Source organism: Glycine soja, chromosome 2 (genome assembly GCF_004193775.1).
Source record: "Glycine soja cultivar W05 chromosome 2, ASM419377v2, whole genome shotgun sequence".
NCBI classification, from domain to species: Eukaryota; Viridiplantae; Streptophyta; class Magnoliopsida; order Fabales; family Fabaceae; genus Glycine; species Glycine soja.
In genome coordinates, this window is record NC_041003.1 from 41,360,353 (window position 1) to 41,381,796 (window position 21,444).

A 21,444-nucleotide genomic window follows, 5' to 3' on the forward strand; every position below is an offset into this window, starting at 1 on the left:
AAACTTAATAAAATTGAACTCAGAACCACCACAATTAACTATTTATTTTGTGAAGTTAGAGAATCAAAGTTAATACTAGTGCGTCATAGGCAATAAGTCTAACAATGAAACAAATTTAAGTGGAACATTTATGTTAGAAGGACGGTTTATTTCAGTGACTTGAATAAAAAAAAAACTTTATTTATAAAAATAAGGAAAAATACTATAATTAATTATTTTTTAGAAAATATTAAAAAAAATTAGTATTCTAATTTAGTTATTTTATGATAATATCTTATTTCTTTCATAAGTTTTTTACTTGTTTTTATATTTATTTTTACGACATTAGCTTAGTTGTAGAGTTTTTGCATTGTCGTAATTTGCATATAACTAAAATTTTGCATGTTTATCATTAATTTTCACCCAAATTTTTTTAATTATATTATTTTGAGTATTACTGATTTAGTTAATAAAAAAAATCAGGTTATTACAAGTACTGTAAACATAGATCATCAAATTAATATTTTAATAGTCAAGCTTAAAAAAAATACACATACCTTTTAAATGGTCATGTGATTATCAATTAACTTATAATCTCGATGACACATACAACACACATGTTAGCATTTATATTTAATAATGTGATTTGAAAACTTAAGATAATAATTTTTAAATTTTATACTGTATATGTTTTGATAGATAAATATTAATTGTTAATAGTTTATATTTTACTATAAATTTTATAATGAAGTATGAAGATTTGATATTTTTATAGGTTAAAATATATTTTTGATTATTAATAAATATTTTTTTTTTTATTTTTTATATTAAATCTTTAATAAAATAATAATTTTAGTTTTAGTGTTTAACACTTTATTTTAATTGCTGTTAAATTAATAAATTTATATGTATTTCTTAATTTTTTGTTCATTTGTTATTAACTTTTTTTCAAAAGAACTAATAATAAATAAATTTACAAAACAATGAAAAAATTAATAATAAATGAAAAAAATTATAAACTTGTACTATATTACCATAAAGTAATGACTAGTTAGTATATAAATTTTTTTTATAGTCCAGTATGTAAGTTACAACTAAAATAGCAAGTTAAGTTAACTCTTAAAGAAAAGTAGTACTTTTTTTCCTAAAATAATTGATGTCCAACATTGTTTTATAAAAAGAATGACAATATTATAAAATTTATTATTTATTATTAATATAAAAACGAATATGAGTGAAACGAAATAATTAATATTATATTTAAAAATTAAAATAATAATTATTTCAAAATAATTTTTGTCTCTTATACAATACTTTATAATTAAAAAAAAAATAGTCTGGTAAAAGGGAACTAAAGCAAAGGAAGAATGATGAGTGTGTGAAGAGCGAACATAACAAAAAAACAGGGACCCACTACTGAGTGTCGTTGGACGGAACAATTGGCTGCGCAGTGCAGTGCAGGGAGTCTATGTCAAATCAACAAGCAGCTTTACTTTATGAGGATCAGTACCCTGCACCTCCCAAATCTCAATCACAAATGCTTCAAAACACTAATCACAATTGGATACCACTGTTTTATATTCTTCTTTAATGTCATCCAAAAATCATCAATTAGTACATGTAGTCCATCATTATTCATCTTTTCCCATCCTAACAATAGACACAAAAAACTATTTCATTAAGTTTCTAGTATTTATTAATTTTTAATTAATTAAGAGTTTTCTTAAAATATACTAGTTAATATAATAGACAATTAAAAAAAATTTATAAAAAAGAAAAAAAATGAGAGAGTAACACTTTAAAAATAAATTAAGAGTTTATTCATTTATATTTTTTTAAATATTTTTATTCGATATTATAGATTTAAAAATTGCATAAAGGTAGAATAAATGAAAAATAAAAAAATATGTTATAAAATTTTAAAAAATCATATTAGAGTATAAATAACTCTATACACAATCACAATAGTAACAATTTAGAGAAAAATTAGTTACAAATATAAGGATCAAATAATGAATACACTCTTTGAATTTACTGTCAATGTATGATAAATGGACTAAATTATTGAAATCAATAACATTGGCATGTATATAGACCAACTTTTATGTATAAAAACCAAAATAAAATGCGTGAAAGGTACATGTACTAAATTATATATTTAATCTAAAAATATAAATAAATATTTTAATAGTTACAAGCTAGTTTAACTTGGTTAGAAGTTTGTTTGATTTAAAACAAACTTATTTGACATAAGAACTTATTCTTATATTTTTGTATCCACTAATTTGTCAATTAATGATTATAGATATAACATAATAATTAGGATATTAACTCGTATTTTTTCAAAAAATTATTTAAAAGGAAACAATAACATTGAAATAATATTAAATAAATAATAAAAATAATTATATCAAGAGTTTTTGACAAGTAAACTCCCAATAGAAAGTTTAGCCTTTACACGAAGAAATACAAGAGGAATGAAGTGAAGAATGAAATAGAAATCAATGCAACAATGTTTTTTCACTCTACACGAAGCTTTAGGTTGATACTCTTTAGATCTCATGATAATGTTCTTTTATATTGAATCCAAGGTCCTTGTCTCGTCATTTCACTTAATGCATTGCTTGATGGGTGAGTTTTGCAAAATCCAAAACACACTTTATAGTCGACTTTGCTCGCTGGCTGAGCCCAACTCATTGACACTATTTCTTTAAAATTAATTCTCAAATTGTATTGAAATTAACATGGCCATCTGCTTCTACTCTTCAACCATCACGTGCTCTTCTATGTACAAACTTCCTCTCTCTTGCTGTTCTAAAACTCTGATAAAAACATAATAAAAATTAATAAATGCTTAAAATTTTATTTATAAGACTATAGTTGTATGAAAACATTAAATTCTAGCTATTTGGGATGAAATTAAGCAAAAATTAAGAAAACAAATAAATAATTATTGTGTGAAATGTATGTCAAAAGTAATAAAACAATCATTAAGTAGTTACCTACTTATAATCATATTTGCTACCCATATTTTAATTAAACAAGAAAATTAATAAAAATATAAATTGAAATTAAATTATAGCTGAATTAAAAATTATTTCAAGATTTTTACATTAAATATTACAAGAATCTTTTACAATAATAAGTTTTAATTTATAAATTTTAAGTCTTATATATGGGTCGTGAACCTCGTTATATTGGTTGAATAACAATTCAGTAACAACTTTTCATATAAAAAAGATAAACATCTATTTTAGCTTATGGAACTGTAACACAGTGATAAATTGTTCACTAAAAATAAAAAAAATTAAATTTAAAAATGTGAAAGATTAGTTGTTTCTGATATAAAAAATCAATACTTGAGTATGCTAAAAAAATATAAAAATTAAAAATTGATTAAAATTCTCATGTATATATATATTTGTATAAAAATAGTAAATAGAACAAAAAAGAAAAAAGCGGCAGAAGGAAGCAATAAGAATAGTAATAAATAATATATATTATAGAGTAGGCAGGTACTGAACTACACATCTGATGGACGTTTTGATTCTGGCGGGCTCCCTCACGTTCTTCTGCCTGAGTAAAAAGCAAAGCAAGCCACACACAACACAAAAAAGAAAAAAGAGGAGAGAGAGAGAGAGAGACACCACCGGTCCAGTCTAGTCTAGGAGTCTTGTTCTTCCATCTCAACCCGGCCTTTGCTGACGTGCTTCTCTTACTCATTACTTAATATCATATCACCCTCTGTCCCTCCCTCCCTGTTCCATGCTCTCATGGCTCTCCACTCTCTCTTCTTCTTCTTCTTCTTCTTCTTCTCACGCTACACTCTCTCTTCCGCTTCCCAGCCTCGCAACCCCGAAGGTCTACTAAACACGCTTATTTTTCACATTCATTCTCCAAGTCTAAGATTCCCTTAATTGATATATAATTGTGCGTGCAGTGGAGGCTTTGATGTACATTAAGGCAGCTCTCCATGACCCACACGGCGTCCTCAACAACTGGGATGAATACTCCGTCGACGCTTGCAGCTGGACCATGATCACTTGCTCTTCTGATTACCTTGTCATAGGCCTGTTAGTATTTTACTATTATCACCACTTTCTCTTTCTCTTTTTCTGCATTTCCTTTCTCACTTTCACTTTTACTTTTCTCTCTATGCAGTGGAGCGCCTAGCCAATCTCTCTCCGGAACTTTATCTCCATCTATCGGAAATCTAACAAATCTTCGACAAGTGTGAGACCATCTTTCGGAACTTCTCCTTTTTCCTCTTACTTTTTTTTCTTCGTATTTTATTATATGTTTTTTTTTTTTTGTGTCTGTAACGGTCATTCCCTGCTAGATAGATACCTGGCATAGTTTCAGCATGATTCTCGTGGAGTGGAGTGGTTTATGTTCTGTGGTGTGTTCTAACAGCGGTTGAATGCAGATTACTGCAGAACAACAATATCTCAGGCAACATACCACCGGCACTTGGAAACCTTCCCAAGCTTCAGACATTAGACCTTTCCAATAACCGTTTCTCAGGGCTGATTCCTGCATCTCTTAGTCTATTGAATAGTCTCCAGTACTTGTGAGTAATTATTGTTTCCTTGATTTTAGTTAGTTCTCTTTTTGCTAAAGAAAGTGCGGGAAATTATTTAACCAACAATTGGCCAATGCCCACTATCTGTTGTTTACCTTGTTGACTTGCCTTTTTTTTCGTTGAGGTGTAAAGTATATTTTATTTTTTATGCTTTGGGATATTGTTGCTTCAAATCTTGCTGTGTGAATTATGAAATGTAAGTCACTGTTTCTTTGTACGCTACGGGAGCAGGAGACTCAACAACAATAATTTGTCCGGATCCTTTCCAGTGTCACTGGCCAAAACCCCACAGCTTGCTTTCTTGTGAGTGTAGTTATATCAATATATCAGTTTTTCCCCATTCTCACACGTCAGTGTCTTGAAATTCGAAACAACACGCTTCTTGTTCATTTCTTGCTATTTGTCAATTTCTTCTGCTGAAAATCTGATGTGCTAAATCTTTGTTCTCAGGGACTTGTCTTATAACAATCTCAGTGGACCATTGCCAAAGTTCCCAGCCAGGTCATTCAAGTATGTTGTCTCTTATTTCCTCCTGTGCTTGTTTTGTGGACACGGTAGTGTTTTATTATTCTACTAAAGTTTTAAATTGTGCTTCTTTTGTCCTGATTCACTGTTACTTCTGTTTGTGTAGTATTGTGGGGAACCCATTAGTTTGTGGAAGCAGCACCACTGAAGGTTGCTCTGGGTCAGCAACCCTCATGCCCATTTCTTTCTCCCAAGTGTCATCAGAAGGTTTGTCCTTTTACCTCCACCTTCTTGGTATCTCATCTTTGTCTTTATACAACATTTTAAACATGTATTACATTTCTGTTTATAGGAAAACACAAGTCTAAAAGACTAGCAATAGCACTTGGGGTCAGTCTTAGCTGCGCCTCCCTCATCCTTTTGCTTTTTGGGCTATTGTGGTATAGAAAGAAACGACAGCACGGAGCCATGCTTTATATCAGCGGTGGGTAGCACTGTAACTGAGGTTCTTGGATTATATGGTACTGGATTGGTATGATTAGGATATTAGTATTTATGATTGTGGTATTGTTGCAGATTGTAAGGAAGAGGGAGTTCTTAGCTTGGGAAATCTGAAACATTTCAGTTTCAGAGAGCTGCTACATGCAACGGATAATTTCAGCTCTAAGAATATTCTTGGTGCTGGAGGCTTTGGCAATGTCTATAGGGGGAAGCTTGGAGATGGCACAATGGTGGCAGTGAAAAGGCTGAAAGATGTAAATGGTAGTGCTGGTGAATCACAGTTCCAAACCGAGTTGGAGATGATCAGCTTGGCAGTTCATCGCAATTTACTTCGCTTAATTGGATACTGTGCTACTCCTAATGAGAAACTTTTGGTTTATCCTTATATGTCTAATGGCAGTGTGGCCTCCAGGCTCAGAGGTTGGTAACTCTCTCCATGCCAGAGGTCTTTCATGTGATCATAGAATAAGATATGTTTTATTAAGTGCAACATTGTCTACCTTGACTTATTGTACTTGAACCCTGTTTTATTCTTGTGATTTGCATTTGTCATGTTTTGGTTGTCTTATTTTCATGGTTGAAGGGCCTTGATGCTGGTTCCAAATTGTAGTCTAATATAATATGGTTTGGGATGTGGGACATTATCTAGGACATTTTATATTTCCTTTCTCTTTTCTTTTGTTTTTGAAAAAGTAATTTGGGATGTCAAGCCTACTTTTTAATGTTAAAACATGAAATCATGCTCACAATTTCTCGTTGGTGTTCACAATCTTAATGCATTCCATTAAATAAATTTTGGCAAATTGTTATAATTTTGAATGATAGGCTAGAAATGGTCTGAATCGTCTGAAGATCAGGGATACACATACACCTACAAACAGTAGTTGGTAATTTCGTATCCTAATCATTACATATTAAATTAAACTGATTGGATTACTTCTTTCTGGTTTTAAAAAATGTTTATCCTAGGCATTTAAAAAAATGTTTCTCTTTGTGGCTACTAGCAAGAGTAGCTATAAAGCCAATGGATTTTGCCTTTAAATAGCATAGGAATGGAAAGTGTTGAAAGTTTTTCTTAATGAGTACTGCCAACTGCTTGTTGTTTAACCTTCAAGGTTTTCTGTATTTCAAGAATGATTTAGTTGCTGAATCTTTGTACTTTCACTTTCCTTGTGATTTAATATATCATGTATGTGGTATGATAGGAAAACCAGCTTTAGATTGGAACACAAGAAAGAGGATAGCAATTGGAGCTGCCAGAGGTCTTCTGTATTTGCACGAGCAATGTGATCCAAAGATAATACACAGAGATGTTAAGGCTGCCAATGTGCTTCTGGATGACTATTGTGAGGCTGTTGTTGGAGATTTTGGCCTTGCAAAGCTCCTTGACCATGCTGATTCCCATGTCACAACTGCTGTCCGTGGCACTGTTGGACACATTGCACCAGAGTACCTCTCCACCGGCCAATCATCTGAGAAAACAGATGTCTTTGGATTTGGCATTCTCTTGTTAGAGCTCATAACTGGAATGACAGCACTCGAGTTTGGGAAAACAGTGAATCAAAAAGGTGCTATGCTAGAGTGGGTAAGTCAACTTTTTGCAACCGAAACAAACTGTTTGTTGCATTCCAAAATATATATGACATAATAATCTGGTAGTTAGTCTAGTAATTAGCTTATTCAATATTTTACTCTTCATTAGGAGTTCCTCATGCATGACTTGTCTTTGAACATGATTTATTTTGAATATTCCCATCTGCACTGGGCTACAATTTCTACCTCATTGTCTTGATACTTACCTATTGGAAAGAGGGGAAAGGAAAATCAATTCTCTAATGTTGTAGGATTTGTTTTCTCTGAGATGACAAGCAACTGTGTTAAAACCATTATGGGTTCTCGTATTGCTCTTAATAACTTATAAGAATGGTTAGTTATGTGGCGCTATGGAGGGTCGAAATATATTAGTTATTGCTGTTGAGCAGTGGATGACTTCGGTGCTGCAGTTAGTAAATTACAGTAGGGGCTTTTCTATCTACAGCTAATGAAGGAAGATTTGAATCTTTTTTTTTTCCTTTAGTATTTACTATGATATTAATGGAATATACAGTGAATATAGTTTCTTTGTTATCTGTAAACCAAACCCCCTTGTCCCCCCCCCCCCCCCCCACCCCCCTAAAAAAAAAGCTACTGTGAGTGTTGGAGAGTTGGTGATACTTAGCAGGTGATTCATAACCTGCTAGTACAGATCCTTAAAATAGATATCTGAAGGTTGGTTTAAAGAATTGTTCACACTTCAGAGACTGGAGATCGTTATTCGTCCCTATTTTTGTGTGGCAGGTTAGGAAAATACTACACGAAAAGAGGGTTGCAGTGTTGGTGGACAAAGAGCTAGGAGACAATTATGATAGAATAGAGGTGGGGGAGATGCTGCAAGTTGCTTTACTGTGTACTCAATATTTGACAGCCCACCGCCCTAAAATGTCTGAAGTGGTTCGAATGCTTGAAGGTGATGGGCTTGCTGAGAAGTGGGCATCTTCACATAATTACGGTAATCAAGACATGAACCCCAGCCACGGCAACAATAGCAATACTTCATCCCGCCCTACCTCTGCTTCAAAACATGATGATGACGTTCATGACCGTTCCAGTATGTTTGGCATGACAATGGATGATGATGATGAACAGTCTTTGGAATCCTATGCAATGGAACTCTCTGGTCCTAGATAAACAGTAAATGTGGAAAAGAAAACAGCAAGATAGAAAAGGAGAAAGAAAGAAAGGAGTTTTCTTTGCCATAAATCTTAATTAGCTTTTCTTTTCCTCTTCTTAATTAGCTTTGCTTATTCTAGGATAATTAATATATATATATATATATATAAATCAAATCAAATGTATATATATTCTAAAATTTTTGTCATTTGGGTTTGTAATATTGTAAATAAACAATTTAGTATTATTAGTGCATTTGTACTCATGTTGTGCTGCATTTGGGTGGAAAATATGTATAATGGTAGAAAATGGGGTAGGTGGGTGCGCAATACGCACGGTAGACTTTGTATAGGGTGGACAGGGAACATCATCAGATTCTTTCCTATCGATTGTGAAGCTGAAGCAGCAGCAGAGGCAAGAGGGTGTGTTTCCACAGAATGATATTTGACTGAAGATGAAGATGGGCATGCATCTTGCAGTGTCCTCTCAGTTTGTCTTGTTCAATATGTATGTTCAAACTTGAAAGCATCAGTTTCAATATGTATGTTCAAACTTGAAAGCATCAGTGTGTGATGGTCACGGTCTGAGAGCTTTTGAGCTGTTAGAGGTCATTGTCGATCTGATAGCTTTGCAGGGTCACGCTTGCTCTTTTTCTCAATTTGGTGTCTTTTCCTATGTTCTTTTTACCTTTCTGTCTTCGTTACTCGTATAGTGCAATTTTTCCTTTTTTCCCCCTATGCTTCTTTTCCTTTGACTCGTAATACCTTCTACGAAATACTTTTAAGATGAAGTAATTGATTTTTGTTTACAACAAGTGGTTTAAATGGTTAATTATGAAAGTATGCTAAGTGTGATTATTGAGTGGGGATTTATGTTTAAATTTGGAGAATGTAGATTTTTTATTTTTTGAATGGAGCTCAAAAACACAAGCATACAAAACTAACGAAGATACGAGGAAAGCTAACCTACAATGAGATCGTGATGCAGAATATAAACCACAACCTTATAATAGAATCTCTGCCTCTGGATTTTACTTTAAAGTACCGTCCAACCCAAACATCAACTTCATCATGAAAGTTTTCACTGTCTGCTCTTTTTTCCTTTTTTAAGTGACATCCCTCTATTTTTAAACTGTTGTTTGAAAATTATGTTTGTTTAACTTTGGAATTGATTTAAAAGTTATTTCTAAAATTTTAATTTCAGAAGTGATTTACAAACTATTTTAAAAAAATTAATTACATAACATATTATTTCAGAGTAATTTACAAACCGTTTCTGAAAATTTAATTTTGGAACGTATTAAAATTCAGTGTGGTACTGGTATAGTTTTTTTTTTTTTTGTTGGCGTGGTACTGGTATGGTGGTATGGATCCCCTTCATTAAAGGTGAAGCCGAAACCATAAGGAGAAGAGAAAGATGTGAGAGAAAAGAAAGAGAGGAAAGAGAAAATAGAGAGAAAAAGAATGACGAGAAAAAAAACATAAATTGAGTCCCTAACTTGCATTAAAAAAAATTATAAAAATAAAAATCATATATCACATTATCATAAATAAATGATTAAAAGATGATTTTTTTAAAACACTAAAACTGAATACTTATCATCTATTAAGGAAATAAAAAAAATCATCTATTTGTAAAGATTAAAACCAAATTTAATCCTTATTGATAATTTAAAGGCAGAAGAATTTACATTTTACAAGTATTTAATATTTAACTTCAAAGTATTAAAGATTGCTTAATGTTTAACACGTATTTGGTAAATGATGTATGCTTTGACAATATAAAATATTTTATATTATTATTTAATCATAAATTTTTAATATAATAAATTTGTTAATTTTTATAATAATTTTTAAAAGTTATATTACCAATAATTTTTATTGATTGACAACAAAAAATATTTTATAATGATGGTGCATAAAGAGAAGAAAGAGAGAAGTGAGAGAGAAAAAGATACAAGGAGAAAGATGAGAGGGAGAAAGAGTAGAGAGAGGAAACATAAAATAGAATAGAGAGCAAAAAGGATGACACCATAGAAAAATTATACATCACATTATTATAAATAAAAAAAGATTAAAAGATGATTTTTTGATACAGTAAACAAATATCATCTTATTTTTAAAGATTAAAATCATATTTAATCTTTGTTAACAATTTAAAATGATTTATCATTTGATTTGAAAAGATGACTTATTACTAGCACTTATTTGGTTTAAAGTGAGTAAAATAAGTTTTAAAAGATAAATGCAAATGCAAGTTACAACCAATAAATAGAGTTTAATAATTTTATAAAAAAATCCCAATTTAGTTTTATTTAATTTTCCTAAGCATTATCTATAAATACCCCATTAAGAAAAAGAATTGGGTAGAGTCGGGTGGGATAAGTACAAGTTCATAAGAATTGGGAAGGTGATGAAACTAATCGATGAGCAGCAGTGAAAAAAAACTTGTTTGAACCCCAATGATTAATTATTAATCAAATTCAATTCAATGACCAACCAATCTTCTTCGCCCTCTTTACTTTGCGCTTCTTTCAACCAGGACCACAGGTAGGTCAATTCTCTTTCAAATCATGAATCCTGATTTTACCTTTAAGTTCGCTTGATATCTTTCTTTTTTCACTGCAGTTACTTTGCCGTTGGCACCAGAGATGGTGTTAGAATATTTGATGCTAATACAGGAAGGCTTTGTTATGAAAGAGGTAAATTCAGTTCCTTTAATTAATCACCTTTTTTCTTGTTAATTTTTTCCCCCTTCCTTCGTGTAGCGGTTGGAGCTTTTGTTATTGCTGAGATGCTGTTTAGCTCCAACCTTCTTGCTATCGTTGGAGCTGGTCATCAGGTACTGTACTGTAATCAAACTACCTTACCGTGTGTGCTTGGGCCTGTGCCTGGGCCTGGGCTCGGGCTCGGGCTCGGGCTCTGATAGTGTGTTGTTGTTTTGACTGATGCATGATGCACGTGCAGCCATCTTTGTCTCCTCGCCGTCTTTGTTTATTCAATACAACCACTGGAGCTGCTCTTAGAGAATTGAATTTTCTAACTTCCATACTTGCTGTTCGCATGAATAGACAAAGGTCAAACCTCCCATCTTCACTAGTGCACTTTTCTTCTTTTTAGTTTAGTCTCGGTTTAGGTTTACCAATGCTTCCTTATTAAAATGTTAAACAACATTACTTTCAACTATGTTGTGTTTTTATTATTGGAATATGAAGTGGGCATCAAACGAAATGAAGCTCGGGTTGGGGTGGTTTTATGAAGTTGATTGCTTGACACTCTGATTATTTATGAATATATTATGATTAGGGCATCACGCTATTTTCCTAATACTTAGTGTAGCACTGCCAAATTCTTGGTCACTAAGATTACTCTAATCTCTCGTTTTCTCTATAATGCAGACTCATTGTCATTTTACAAGACAAAGCATATATATATGAAATAAATAGTCTCACAATCTTGGATACTATTGACACAGTGCCAAATATTAAAGGTGAGGCTGGAACCAATATGTGATATTATTTCATTCAATAAGGAGACATTAATTGTTGACTTGCAGTTCTTACTTGTTAGATTATTATTCTATTCTCAATTGGAGTGTGACAAACATGGTGAATTAAACTTTTAATTATGCCAACCAACAGCTATATTATGCATATACTTTTCTGAGGCAATTTTCCCTGCAGGACTTTGCGCTTTTTCCCCTAGTTTGGATGCATGTTACTTGGCTCTTCCTGCCAGTACTACCAAAGGATCTGCATTGCTATATAATGTCATGGAATGCCATTTACACTGTGAGGTTATACATAAATTTCCTTCTGAATAGTTTTATATAATAAATAAATGACTTTGTTACCATAATATTCGCTAATTCTTTTGCTTTTTACCTTCTCTATCATATAGCCTAGTGAGATGATGAAAACTGACAAATATTCTGCTTCATGGTTTTCAATTTTTAATAATAATTTATATTATTCAATGCTTTCATGATTTGGCATTTCTTGTTTATTTGAATGAAAATTATTGTCATTATTTTATGGAATTTCAAAAACTAGTTATGTTAATATATTCGTCATTGACATGGACTGTATGCTGTAAATGCCTACTTGAGGTATTGTGGGATTTCCTTCTTTAGGGAGCACAGTAGGAAAAAGTTTTGGGTTTTACTGCACATCCGTAATTGACTTATTTCATTGTTTTATTATCTGGCAGTAATATTTTCTTTTTAATACTACATATGAACTAATATATGGTTGTTTATATCTTTTACTTATATTCATGAACATTATTATAAAACCTGAATTACAGATTGAGGCTCATCGTTCACCATTAGCTGCAATGGTTCTTTCTTCTAATGGAATGTACATAGCTACAGCATCTGAGCAAGGGACCATAATCAGAGTCCATTTGGTGTCAGATGCAACAAAGGTGATGAATGAGAGTCAATTTTGTAAATACTGATAGGGAGTATTAATGGTATCAGCCATTATTTCTTGCATCTTTCTGTGTTTTCTCTCCTTAAAATTGAAAACAAAATGATTTTGGTTATAAAAGATCAGATTATGATACAATTATCTGGCAGGTCCCTTTAATATCATGTCAAAACACACAGGCCTTTTACTCAGTTTTTACCTTGAGAATCCAGTCCCTAATTTGTTTGTTCATGGGACCAAATATTTTTGTGTCAATAGTGCTCTTTATTATTTTGTTTTCCATCATCATTCTTTGAAGTAATTCATACATGAGTTATATTCTTTATGGATTGATTATATACCTTGTAGCCGTTTTTTATCTTTTAATTTTGTGTTCAATTTTGCATCAAGTGTAGAACCAGACTGATGTTTTCTCCGCAGTCATATAGCTTTAGAAGGGGGACATATCCGTCTACTATATTTTCTGTTTCATTTGGACCATCAAAGCGGCTTCCAGATATTCTTGCAGCCTCAAGTTCTTCTGGTTCTATTCATCTTTTCACTCTTGGATTTGCTTCACGTCCAAGGTATTTAAAATTTCCCCCCCTCTTTCCCATCTATTAGACTACTTTATTGTTCTACTCAACTCAAGTTAATATGTCATGTAAATTTAGGTTGCTGTGGATTACTGAAGGTAAAGCCAGCCTGATTTAAATTTAAAGCAAACATTAATTATTGCGTTTGACTTAGTCACCAAATAGTACTGAATGGAAGATGTGGATGTCCTATTAATTATTGTGTGATAAATGTGTACAAGTGCAACCTTTGCTGTAGCTGATTTTAGTTTTCCATATAATTTTGATTTTGGACAAGCTTCCTTTTCTCTTTGAAAAAAATGTGATATTTTTTTCCCTTAATTATTTTGATTCCTCTGAAGTGGATTTGGGAAGTCAGCTTATGTATATTTGATGACTTCAGCAGTAGCAAGAGATCAAGTGGTTTTCTTGGATCAATAATTCCTGATGCTGTGCATGATGTGCTGGATCCTGCTCATCATCATGTACTACATAATGCTGTCCCTGCAGGGGTCAAAAGGTGAAGTATTTTGATGTTATGTATCTAGATTCATGACTTATTTAAGATCTTTTTATTTTTATTTTTTTTATATTGACCTGTTTAAACCTTGGAACTATTTCATATGATCTTTATTTCCATAATCTAAAATACTTTGTTTACCTTGACATTTTATTGTGTTAACCAAACCTTGTTGAGGACTTTTTATTATATATTGGTAAGAATATTTGCATATTTAAAATTATTTTTTTAAATCTGCTGTTTGTCATACAGCTATGCTGTAATTCGCAAGGTTGAAAATGTCACCAACTCCTCATCATCTGAACTCCTAGCTTGTAGGTGAGTGCCTCATTATTTACCTATTGGTCTCAGATTTTGACAGTCCACTGGAAACTCTTTATTTGATGTCCCGTTCTACCCCATTCATCTGCACATGTGATTTAAGCCTCATCTGCACATATCTTCTTGGCTATTATTAATACGAAGTTAATATTTCTCATGCTTGTATGTTCATGCATGCTTTTTTGCAATTCTACCATTGTTTAGCCACGCCAACAATCAATTAAGAAACCGTAACAAATACATGGTGATGGATGTTGTAGATTAATAGATGAAAGATGATATAGTGAACATAATTAATTGTGCTCTAGATAGGAGACTCTTTCCTATGGATACTGATCAAATTTTGGAATCTCCTCCTCTGCTGATATTGGGTTCAGAGTGTAGTATAAACTTTTAATGTTTCATTATTGCCTTCAAAGTGAGGCTCAGTGTGACTACGTAAATCGAAGCTTTATTTTTTGTTGGATCGAATATTTACTTATTTAGGATTAAATTTGAGTTTTACTGGGTAAAAATTACATTTCCTGTTATTGATGTTAAAGGTGCAGCTATTGAAATTTGAAATAATTTGGCTCCAAGTCATTGTATTTAATGCCATGCCTTGTATTTTTGTATTCCACTTGGACTATGTTCTACTTTGCTGACATTGATATCAGTATATCCATGTCTCAGATTTCGAAACTAGAACTGCCCAATCTTAGGGTCTCTATAGGTTTCTCCGATTAAATAAGTACAGTACTCTTAAATCTTAATCCAAACATTAATTGGGGTGGTTTGATAGAAATCAAGGTACAATATAAAGGTGTAGAATTATCAAAAGTCAAAACCGTTATAAACAAGATAAGTAAATGGTCCCTTCAAAGCTATGGCCATTGAAATGTGGTAAGCTGTGTGGCATTAGCAATTTATCACAAATAACTTTTCCAGAAATGCTCTTCATAACTTATGTTCTTCCCATGTTTCAGAAAACTTTTGATATCTATTTGTTTGCTAAAATTTTATATTTTTCAATTTTCCAGGGCCATTATGTCCGTAATAACTTATAACGGTTACTTCCAGGAATACAACTTAAGCATTGATGCTCACAATGAATTATCTTGGTCTTTAGGACGCCAGTTCAATCTTTTGACTGTGACCATGGATAAGGCATCATGAGTGACATAAAGTGTTCTTAGAGCGCCAACTATAACTGTGAAGCTTGAGGAATCACATGCTACACTTAAACTTCCAGACCTACTACTGCTGCCAATGTTGAAGTGTTAATCAAAGAAACTGGTAGAGCTGTCGAGGCTGCCAACATGAATGTGTTATTTGGAGGAAACAATGAGTCCAAATTAGAGAACATTTAAATGTAAATTATTGGAATGAATTAAAAAAAATGTAAATTAGTGGTGTATTTGGGATAGAATATTCTTATTTTATAAAGTAGTTTCACTAAAAAAAAAAAAGAGTAGTATATACATAGAGTATGTAGTGTCAACCAATTGGAAAAGTCTTATATATTACTGATAAATATGTTCGCAGTTATATCATTATATATGCAGGGAAAAGATTCTGATAAAATATGCCCTTCCTCGGGAATGAAAACAAAATTGATCTACTCGTGAAATATTTTTTTTGAAAATATGTTATAAAAAAACCACATACAAAGTTGAAATGTTTTTTGAATTGTAAATAGATATGATTATTTACACATTAGTTTATTCATCAAGTTATTCATTAAATTAATCCAAGTGTGGTTTTGTAATTTATGCATAAAAACTCTATTACAGTTACATAAATTATTTAGGTAGAATGAAAAAAAAAGAAACAACGACAAAAAGAAATTGATTCAAGTAACATTTTGAATTTGAGTTGTGTATTGAAAAAAAAAAATCCACGAAAAAATAGTCGTATTATGTTAAAAATGTTTGAAGTTTGAATAGAATTGATTATAATACAAAATAAATCTAGGTTGATTGAATAATTTTTATAGAAGTTTGATTGAATGTTATGATCATAATTATTAAGTTATAATTTATAAATAAATATTATTTAAAATAATTAAAAATGTTTAACATCTTTATTATTAGACAAATAATTGTAGAAAAAACTGATTTGATATAATATAAAATTTTATTAAATAAAATTATAAAATAAGGATAATATGATTATATATAATCACATGAAATAGAAAATATAAATAATTAATGAATTAATGAAAAAATAATTTTATAATTTAAGCATTTAGATGAATTTTGGATTTATATTTTATCTAAATGGATTAAAGATAATGCAGGTGTATGTAAAAAAAAAAATACTATGCAACCAAAGTAATATAAAGAATACTAAACAAAAAGTTTGTTTTATTTAAAGGAAAACAATTAAAACTAAAAATAATAGCCTTCGGAAGCCACTCTTTATCAGAGCCAGGTTTCGATCCTGGGACCTGTGGGTTATGGGCCCACCACGCTTCCGCTGCGCCACTCTGATTTGTTGATATATAAATGTTTTCATGTAATATATTACTTTTTGAATTTAGAAATAACTTTTTGTGACCTGTTGCGAATGTTTTGCTGCCAAAGGAAAACATACGGTAAATAGTTTATTAAAAAAATCCTTCGGTTTTTCTTTGTCAAAGCGAAGAAAATTTCATTTGAAATTCTCTCTCATCTAACAAATTAAGAATTAAAAACAAAAAGTAACGCATCATGAGATCAAATTCCCACACTGACAATGATGTTCTGCAAATTGACCGATTAAGCTGATCTGAGGAACATCAAAATTCTAAATTCTGAGAACATACACAAAAAGTTGTAAAAAAAAAAAACAGCACATACCAAGTAAAAAAATAAGTTTGGGCATTAATCTCATTTATTAGTGTCTAAACTTATTGAAGCTAATGTATTTAGTGAAGATTAAACAAGTGTAGTAAGACTAATTTGGTAACAAATTCAATGCGAAAAGAATTCAGTAACTAACCGTTCGAGTCATGTAAAAATAGTTCAGCAACTATTTCATCTCATGAAAAAGTTGTTTTCACGTAAGGAGTTAAGCTAATAGTCACTACTCACTAACTAGTCAATGCAGCTCAATTTCTCCATAAAATGGATTTGAAACTTGCTCAAGAAACTGTAGTCATGGCAACACCACTTGTTTATACACTTGTTTCACTGCCTTTCATATTTCATTTCTCCTTAACCACTGCCACCATCACAACCTCAACTATTAACCTAGTGATTAAGCTCATACACCATGAATCATCATTATCTCCCTACAATTCAAAAGACACCATTTGGGATCATTACTCTCATAAAATTCTGAAGCAAACTTTTAGTAATGATTATATCTCCAATCTTGTTCCTAGCCCCAGATATGTTGTGTTCTTGATGAATTTCTCCATAGGTGAACCACCTATTCCACAACTTGCTGTCATGGACACTGGCAGCAGCCTTACATGGGTTATGTGTCATCCTTGTTCATCTTGTTCACAGCAATCTGTTCCAATATTTGACCCTTCAAAATCTTCCACATATTCTAACTTGTCATGCAGTGAATGTAACAAATGTGATGTGGTGAATGGTGAGTGTCCATACAGTGTTGAATATGTTGGGAGTGGCTCATCACAAGGGATCTATGCTAGGGAACAATTAACACTAGAGACCATAGATGAAAGCATAATCAAAGTTCCTAGTTTGATATTTGGATGTGGTCGTAAGTTTAGTATATCATCCAATGGATACCCCTACCAAGGAATCAATGGGGTGTTTGGACTTGGTAGTGGAAGGTTTTCTTTGCTACCTAGCTTTGGTAAGAAATTTTCATATTGTATTGGTAACTTAAGAAATACTAATTATAAGTTTAACAGATTAGTCTTGGGGGACAAAGCAAATATGCAAGGTGACTCAACTACTTTGAATGTGATCAATGGTTTGTATTATGTTAATCTAGAAGCTATAAGTATAGGAGGGAGAAAGCTTGATATTGATCCAACATTGTTTGAAAGATCAATAACAGATAATAACAGTGGAGTGATAATTGACTCTGGAGCCGACCACACATGGCTTACAAAATATGGATTTGAAGTGCTAAGCTTTGAAGTTGAGAATCTTCTTGAAGGGGTTTTGGTTTTGGCCCAACAAGATAAGCACAATCCTTATACTTTGTGCTATAGTGGTGTGGTAAGCCAGGACCTAAGTGGCTTTCCGTTGGTGACATTTCATTTTGCTGAGGGTGCTGTTTTGGACTTGGATGTAACAAGTATGTTTATTCAGACCACAGAGAATGAATTTTGCATGGCTATGCTTCCAGGGAACTATTTTGGAGATGACTATGAAAGCTTTTCTTCTATTGGAATGTTGGCTCAACAGAATTATAATGTTGGCTATGACTTAAATAGGATGCGTGTGTACTTTCAGAGGATTGACTGTGAACTTCTTGATGGGTGAGCTTAACTTAGTGCTAACTCTGTCTCCATTATCCAGTGTCCATTTTTCAGGTTCTAGCAGTTTTCAGGTCCTATTTTATTTTATTTTATTTTTTGTATGATTTAACAATTATGTATTCCTTTGAATTTGGAATGAGAGTTTTATCATACCTCCATTCTGATTAGAACTCATAGGACATAGATGACTTTTTTTTTGGCAATGACTAGTTTGAACTTTATATATATATATATATATATATATATATATATATATATATATATATACACACACACAAAAACTACTCAAAGTCTTGTCACTATACTAATATATTTTTACAAAATAAAAAATTTACGACCATCACCAGTAATCTTAGTGGATTCATGGAGGATAATACTTGTACCATGCATACTAAAACAAAAAGAATATTTAAATGTGCCCAACTAAACGCCACGTATGTCTTATTGAGTAAATTGAATTTTCTTATTCTTATCACGTAATATGCCTGAACTTTACGTTGGTACACAAACACTTTACCTTATAACTAGGCAAAGGTAACATCTACATGGGAATTAATTCAACACCTAGAAGGCGTAAAGGGTAATTAGAGGTCTTATCATTTCATCCCCACAATATCATGCTTGGCTTTTTTGGTACAGCAATAAATTAATAGATGATAGTGCGTTAACATTAAGTGCCATAGTATGAGATTTTGATATGCTATTGTTAGCTACCTGTCTGTCGTACATAATGCTCATTTTTGACACCCACGTAAGATTTCCAACAAGGTTAAACTCCATTTATGCAATTCCACGTCATTCACTAACGTTGAGTCATTTGATAAAGATGATGAATCTTCCCGTAATTGACAACTCTTAATCTCAATATCCCTTAGAGATTAGCTTATCCAAATACTTTTCTAAACTTTGTAAGTATACATGTTCTTGGAGGGCATAAAAAAGTAAATTAATTTGTTATACATGAAATACATCTCAGACTTTGTGTAGCATGTGTTCGCAAAAGTTGAAAGTTTCCGGGCAACCTCCATCAATCTTGAATATTGTGATACATTGTGTAACTGGGTGTCGTACATTAAACTATCTAGTTCTTGTCTTGGCAAACTTGGGTCTCGATGCCTTCTTCTCCATCTTTTCCCTCTTCTTCCGGGTCTTTTCATCTTCAAATGATTCCTAATTCACAAAAGACATACGAAATTTACGTTACCATGGTTCTATATGTGGTCTTAAAGTAAACATTAATCAACAAAGGTGACCGTACCTCTGAACCCCCTGGCAAAAATCCTTTAATGAAACCAAAGGACTTGTATGCTCCAAAAGCCGGTATCTGTCAAATGCCAAGCAAGGGGCAATTGTGTCACTGACTTAATCTGTAGTTTGTCGCTTTTTCTAATGCTTAAAGGGTTTCAGAATTCCTTAAGTCAAGCACATACAGTTACTGATTACAACAACATCAAACTCTATCCGCAAATGTATATATATTTGGGGCAGAAAAGGGCAACACAGAGTCAAAATTCAACCAGTCCACAGTCCCAACAGGTCTGCAGTTCAGAAAGAACAGACACAATTGTAGTTTCAAATCCAATAGCTTATAACTTTTAAACCAAATTTATAATTTTCTTTTGGTTATGAAGTTGAATAATTATAAGGGTCATGATAGTGTGCAGTTCTATTTAGACTGCAGATGATTGCAGTCCAGTGCCAAGCACACTTGAATTTGCATAGGAATACCTAATACCTAATCTAATATAATCCTTGAATTAACAAACTAATATGTTGGGGTAACAATAGTTACTTGTGATTAATTTTGTGCCTGTGTACCAAGGACATCCTGAAATAATGAATTGAGTTCGTATAGGCATTTTGGATGATAGTTACTTGCTATTTTCTGTACCCCATCCATTTCATAAAGTATTTTCCCAGGTTTAACGACATCATCCCTTAGCTAACAGTTCAAGACCAATCTCTCTTTCTTGGATAGTACTCCTACCATCTCACTAAGATGGACCATCTATATACACACCACCAAGCTTCCCTCTTTATGCATTATTTGAAGTAGCCTTAGTGCAAAGCTATAACATTAACAATTACAAACCCAATATTCTAAAAGCATACCACATTTGTGAACAGATTATGCAGCTTACCACAAGATATGTGTACCAGAACTTTCCAGAGACGATGGACATGACTTGCACAAAGCATGTTATGTAGATAACATCATGTAAATACCTGCAAAAGACGACTCACAATAAGAGAGGAACAAAATATAAATATCACATAGGAACAAGTTGAGTACTAAAAATCCTGATCTAAAAATAAGACAATAGTAAAGACATACCCACAAACTCCACCAGTAGACATATCAAATCCACCATCTAAAAGTTCACCATCTTCAGCGTAAGCAGGGGTTGCCATCTTCGCGAGCTGTTGATAGGGAATAACATATGCCAAAGAAGTCACAATCAACCCAATCCAGTGCTTCCAGGTGAAGCTCGAATGGAACACCAACATTCTAAGCAAAACATAGATAACCTAATTATCAATTCAAAAGAAAACCATAGAATTAGATCACCAATCCACAGTATCACAAACAATTGAAGAGAAGAAGAGAGAGTACGTTGCAGGCGATGATGATTTGGCGGAGCCTCGCCATGTGACGAGCGTTCTCTTCCTTGCGTTTCTTAGCACCCTGATTCGCCATCGCTTTCTATTTTTCCCCCAACAACCGCACGCTACCTGAGTTCTGCTTCTGCTTCTGCTTGCTGGAACAGAACACCCGAACTTCGATAATGGGCCAACAGGACCAACATTCTTCATTGGGCCATATATTGTAGCCCAATAGACTTTTGACTTTCTTTCCGTGATATAGATCCACGTCACGTAAGCGTGTGCTACTAAACTAACTACGTGTTGGATTAAAATATAATGAAAAGTACGGATGCATGACAAAACAACAATAATTAA

General features: G+C 32.4%; 4 protein-coding genes and 1 non-coding gene across 6 annotated transcripts; 3 read left to right on the plus strand and 2 right to left on the minus strand.

Moving 5' to 3' along the window:
* The first annotated feature begins 3,509 nt into the window (after positions 1-3,509).
* LOC114394771 (probable LRR receptor-like serine/threonine-protein kinase At2g23950) lies at positions 3,510-8,967 on the plus strand. The gene is made up of 11 exons (XM_028356448.1): positions 3,510-3,840; positions 3,920-4,052; positions 4,141-4,212; positions 4,406-4,549; positions 4,793-4,864; positions 5,012-5,071; positions 5,193-5,293; positions 5,379-5,510; positions 5,603-5,947; positions 6,733-7,112; positions 7,865-8,967. The coding sequence occupies exons 1-11, from the start codon at positions 3,753-3,755 to the stop codon at positions 8,252-8,254; spliced, it is 1,917 nt and encodes a 638-aa protein (XP_028212249.1). The 5' UTR covers positions 3,510-3,752; the 3' UTR covers positions 8,255-8,967.
* Positions 8,968-10,590: 1,623 nt separating this feature from the next.
* On the plus strand, positions 10,591-15,508 carry LOC114394782 (autophagy-related protein 18b-like). 2 transcript variants are annotated; one of them, XM_028356458.1, is made up of 11 exons: positions 10,591-10,785; positions 10,864-10,937; positions 11,004-11,077; positions 11,203-11,312; positions 11,634-11,725; positions 11,919-12,031; positions 12,541-12,660; positions 13,086-13,231; positions 13,623-13,739; positions 13,992-14,057; positions 15,080-15,508. In XM_028356458.1, the coding sequence occupies exons 1-11, from the start codon at positions 10,727-10,729 to the stop codon at positions 15,213-15,215; spliced, it is 1,107 nt and encodes a 368-aa protein (XP_028212259.1). In that variant the 5' UTR covers positions 10,591-10,726; the 3' UTR covers positions 15,216-15,508. The 2 variants fall into 2 exon arrangements, with proteins under 2 accessions (XP_028212259.1, XP_028212266.1); XM_028356465.1 differs by having other exon boundaries at positions 13,626-13,739.
* A 952-nt stretch (positions 15,509-16,460) lies between these two features.
* On the minus strand, positions 16,461-16,532 carry TRNAM-CAU. The gene has a single exon. It is a non-coding gene; the product is annotated as a tRNA-Met (tRNA).
* A 614-nt stretch (positions 16,533-17,146) lies between these two features.
* On the plus strand, positions 17,147-18,487 carry LOC114376334 (probable aspartic protease At2g35615). The gene has a single exon (XM_028334420.1). The coding sequence runs from the start codon at positions 17,147-17,149 to the stop codon at positions 18,485-18,487; it is 1,341 nt and encodes a 446-aa protein (XP_028190221.1).
* Positions 18,488-19,240: 753 nt separating this feature from the next.
* LOC114394798 (transmembrane protein 208 homolog) lies at positions 19,241-21,282 on the minus strand. Its single transcript, XM_028356472.1, has 5 exons — positions 21,098-21,282; positions 20,819-21,012; positions 20,625-20,709; positions 19,742-19,807; positions 19,241-19,653 (listed from the first exon to the last, which is right to left on the minus strand). Exons 1-5 carry the CDS (start codon positions 21,179-21,181, stop codon positions 19,561-19,563), a joined length of 522 nt encoding a protein of 173 aa, XP_028212273.1. The 5' UTR covers positions 21,182-21,282; the 3' UTR covers positions 19,241-19,560.
* Positions 21,283-21,444: the final 162 nt, after the last annotated feature.

Excerpts from the sequence above, each read along its gene's own strand:
- LOC114394782 (XM_028356458.1), top strand. The coding sequence starts at position 10,727 with ATGACCAACCAATCTTCTTCGCCCTCTTTACTTTGCGCTTCTTTCAAC. Across the intron at positions 10,938-11,003 it reads AAGGCTTTGTTATGAAAGAG|CGGTTGGAGCTTTTGTTATT; the intron begins GTAAATTCAGTT and ends TCCTTCGTGTAG. Across the intron at positions 11,313-11,633 it reads GTTCGCATGAATAGACAAAG|ACTCATTGTCATTTTACAAG; the intron begins GTCAAACCTCCC and ends TCTATAATGCAG.
- LOC114394798 (XM_028356472.1), bottom strand. The coding sequence starts at position 21,181 with ATGGCGAATCAGGGTGCTAAGAAACGCAAGGAAGAGAACGCTCGTCAC. Across the intron at positions 21,013-21,097 it reads AAATCATCATCGCCTGCAAC|GTTATCTATGTTTTGCTTAG; the intron begins GTACTCTCTCTT and ends ATTGATAATTAG. Across the intron at positions 19,808-20,624 it reads TCTGGTACACATATCTTGTG|ATACCGGCTTTTGGAGCATA; the intron begins GTAAGCTGCATA and ends GGCATTTGACAG.
- LOC114394771 (XM_028356448.1), top strand. The coding sequence starts at position 3,753 with ATGGCTCTCCACTCTCTCTTCTTCTTCTTCTTCTTCTTCTTCTCACGC. Across the intron at positions 4,550-4,792 it reads TTGAATAGTCTCCAGTACTT|GAGACTCAACAACAATAATT; the intron begins GTGAGTAATTAT and ends CTACGGGAGCAG. Across the intron at positions 5,511-5,602 it reads AGCCATGCTTTATATCAGCG|ATTGTAAGGAAGAGGGAGTT; the intron begins GTGGGTAGCACT and ends GTATTGTTGCAG.
- LOC114376334 (XM_028334420.1), top strand. The coding sequence starts at position 17,147 with ATGGATTTGAAACTTGCTCAAGAAACTGTAGTCATGGCAACACCACTT.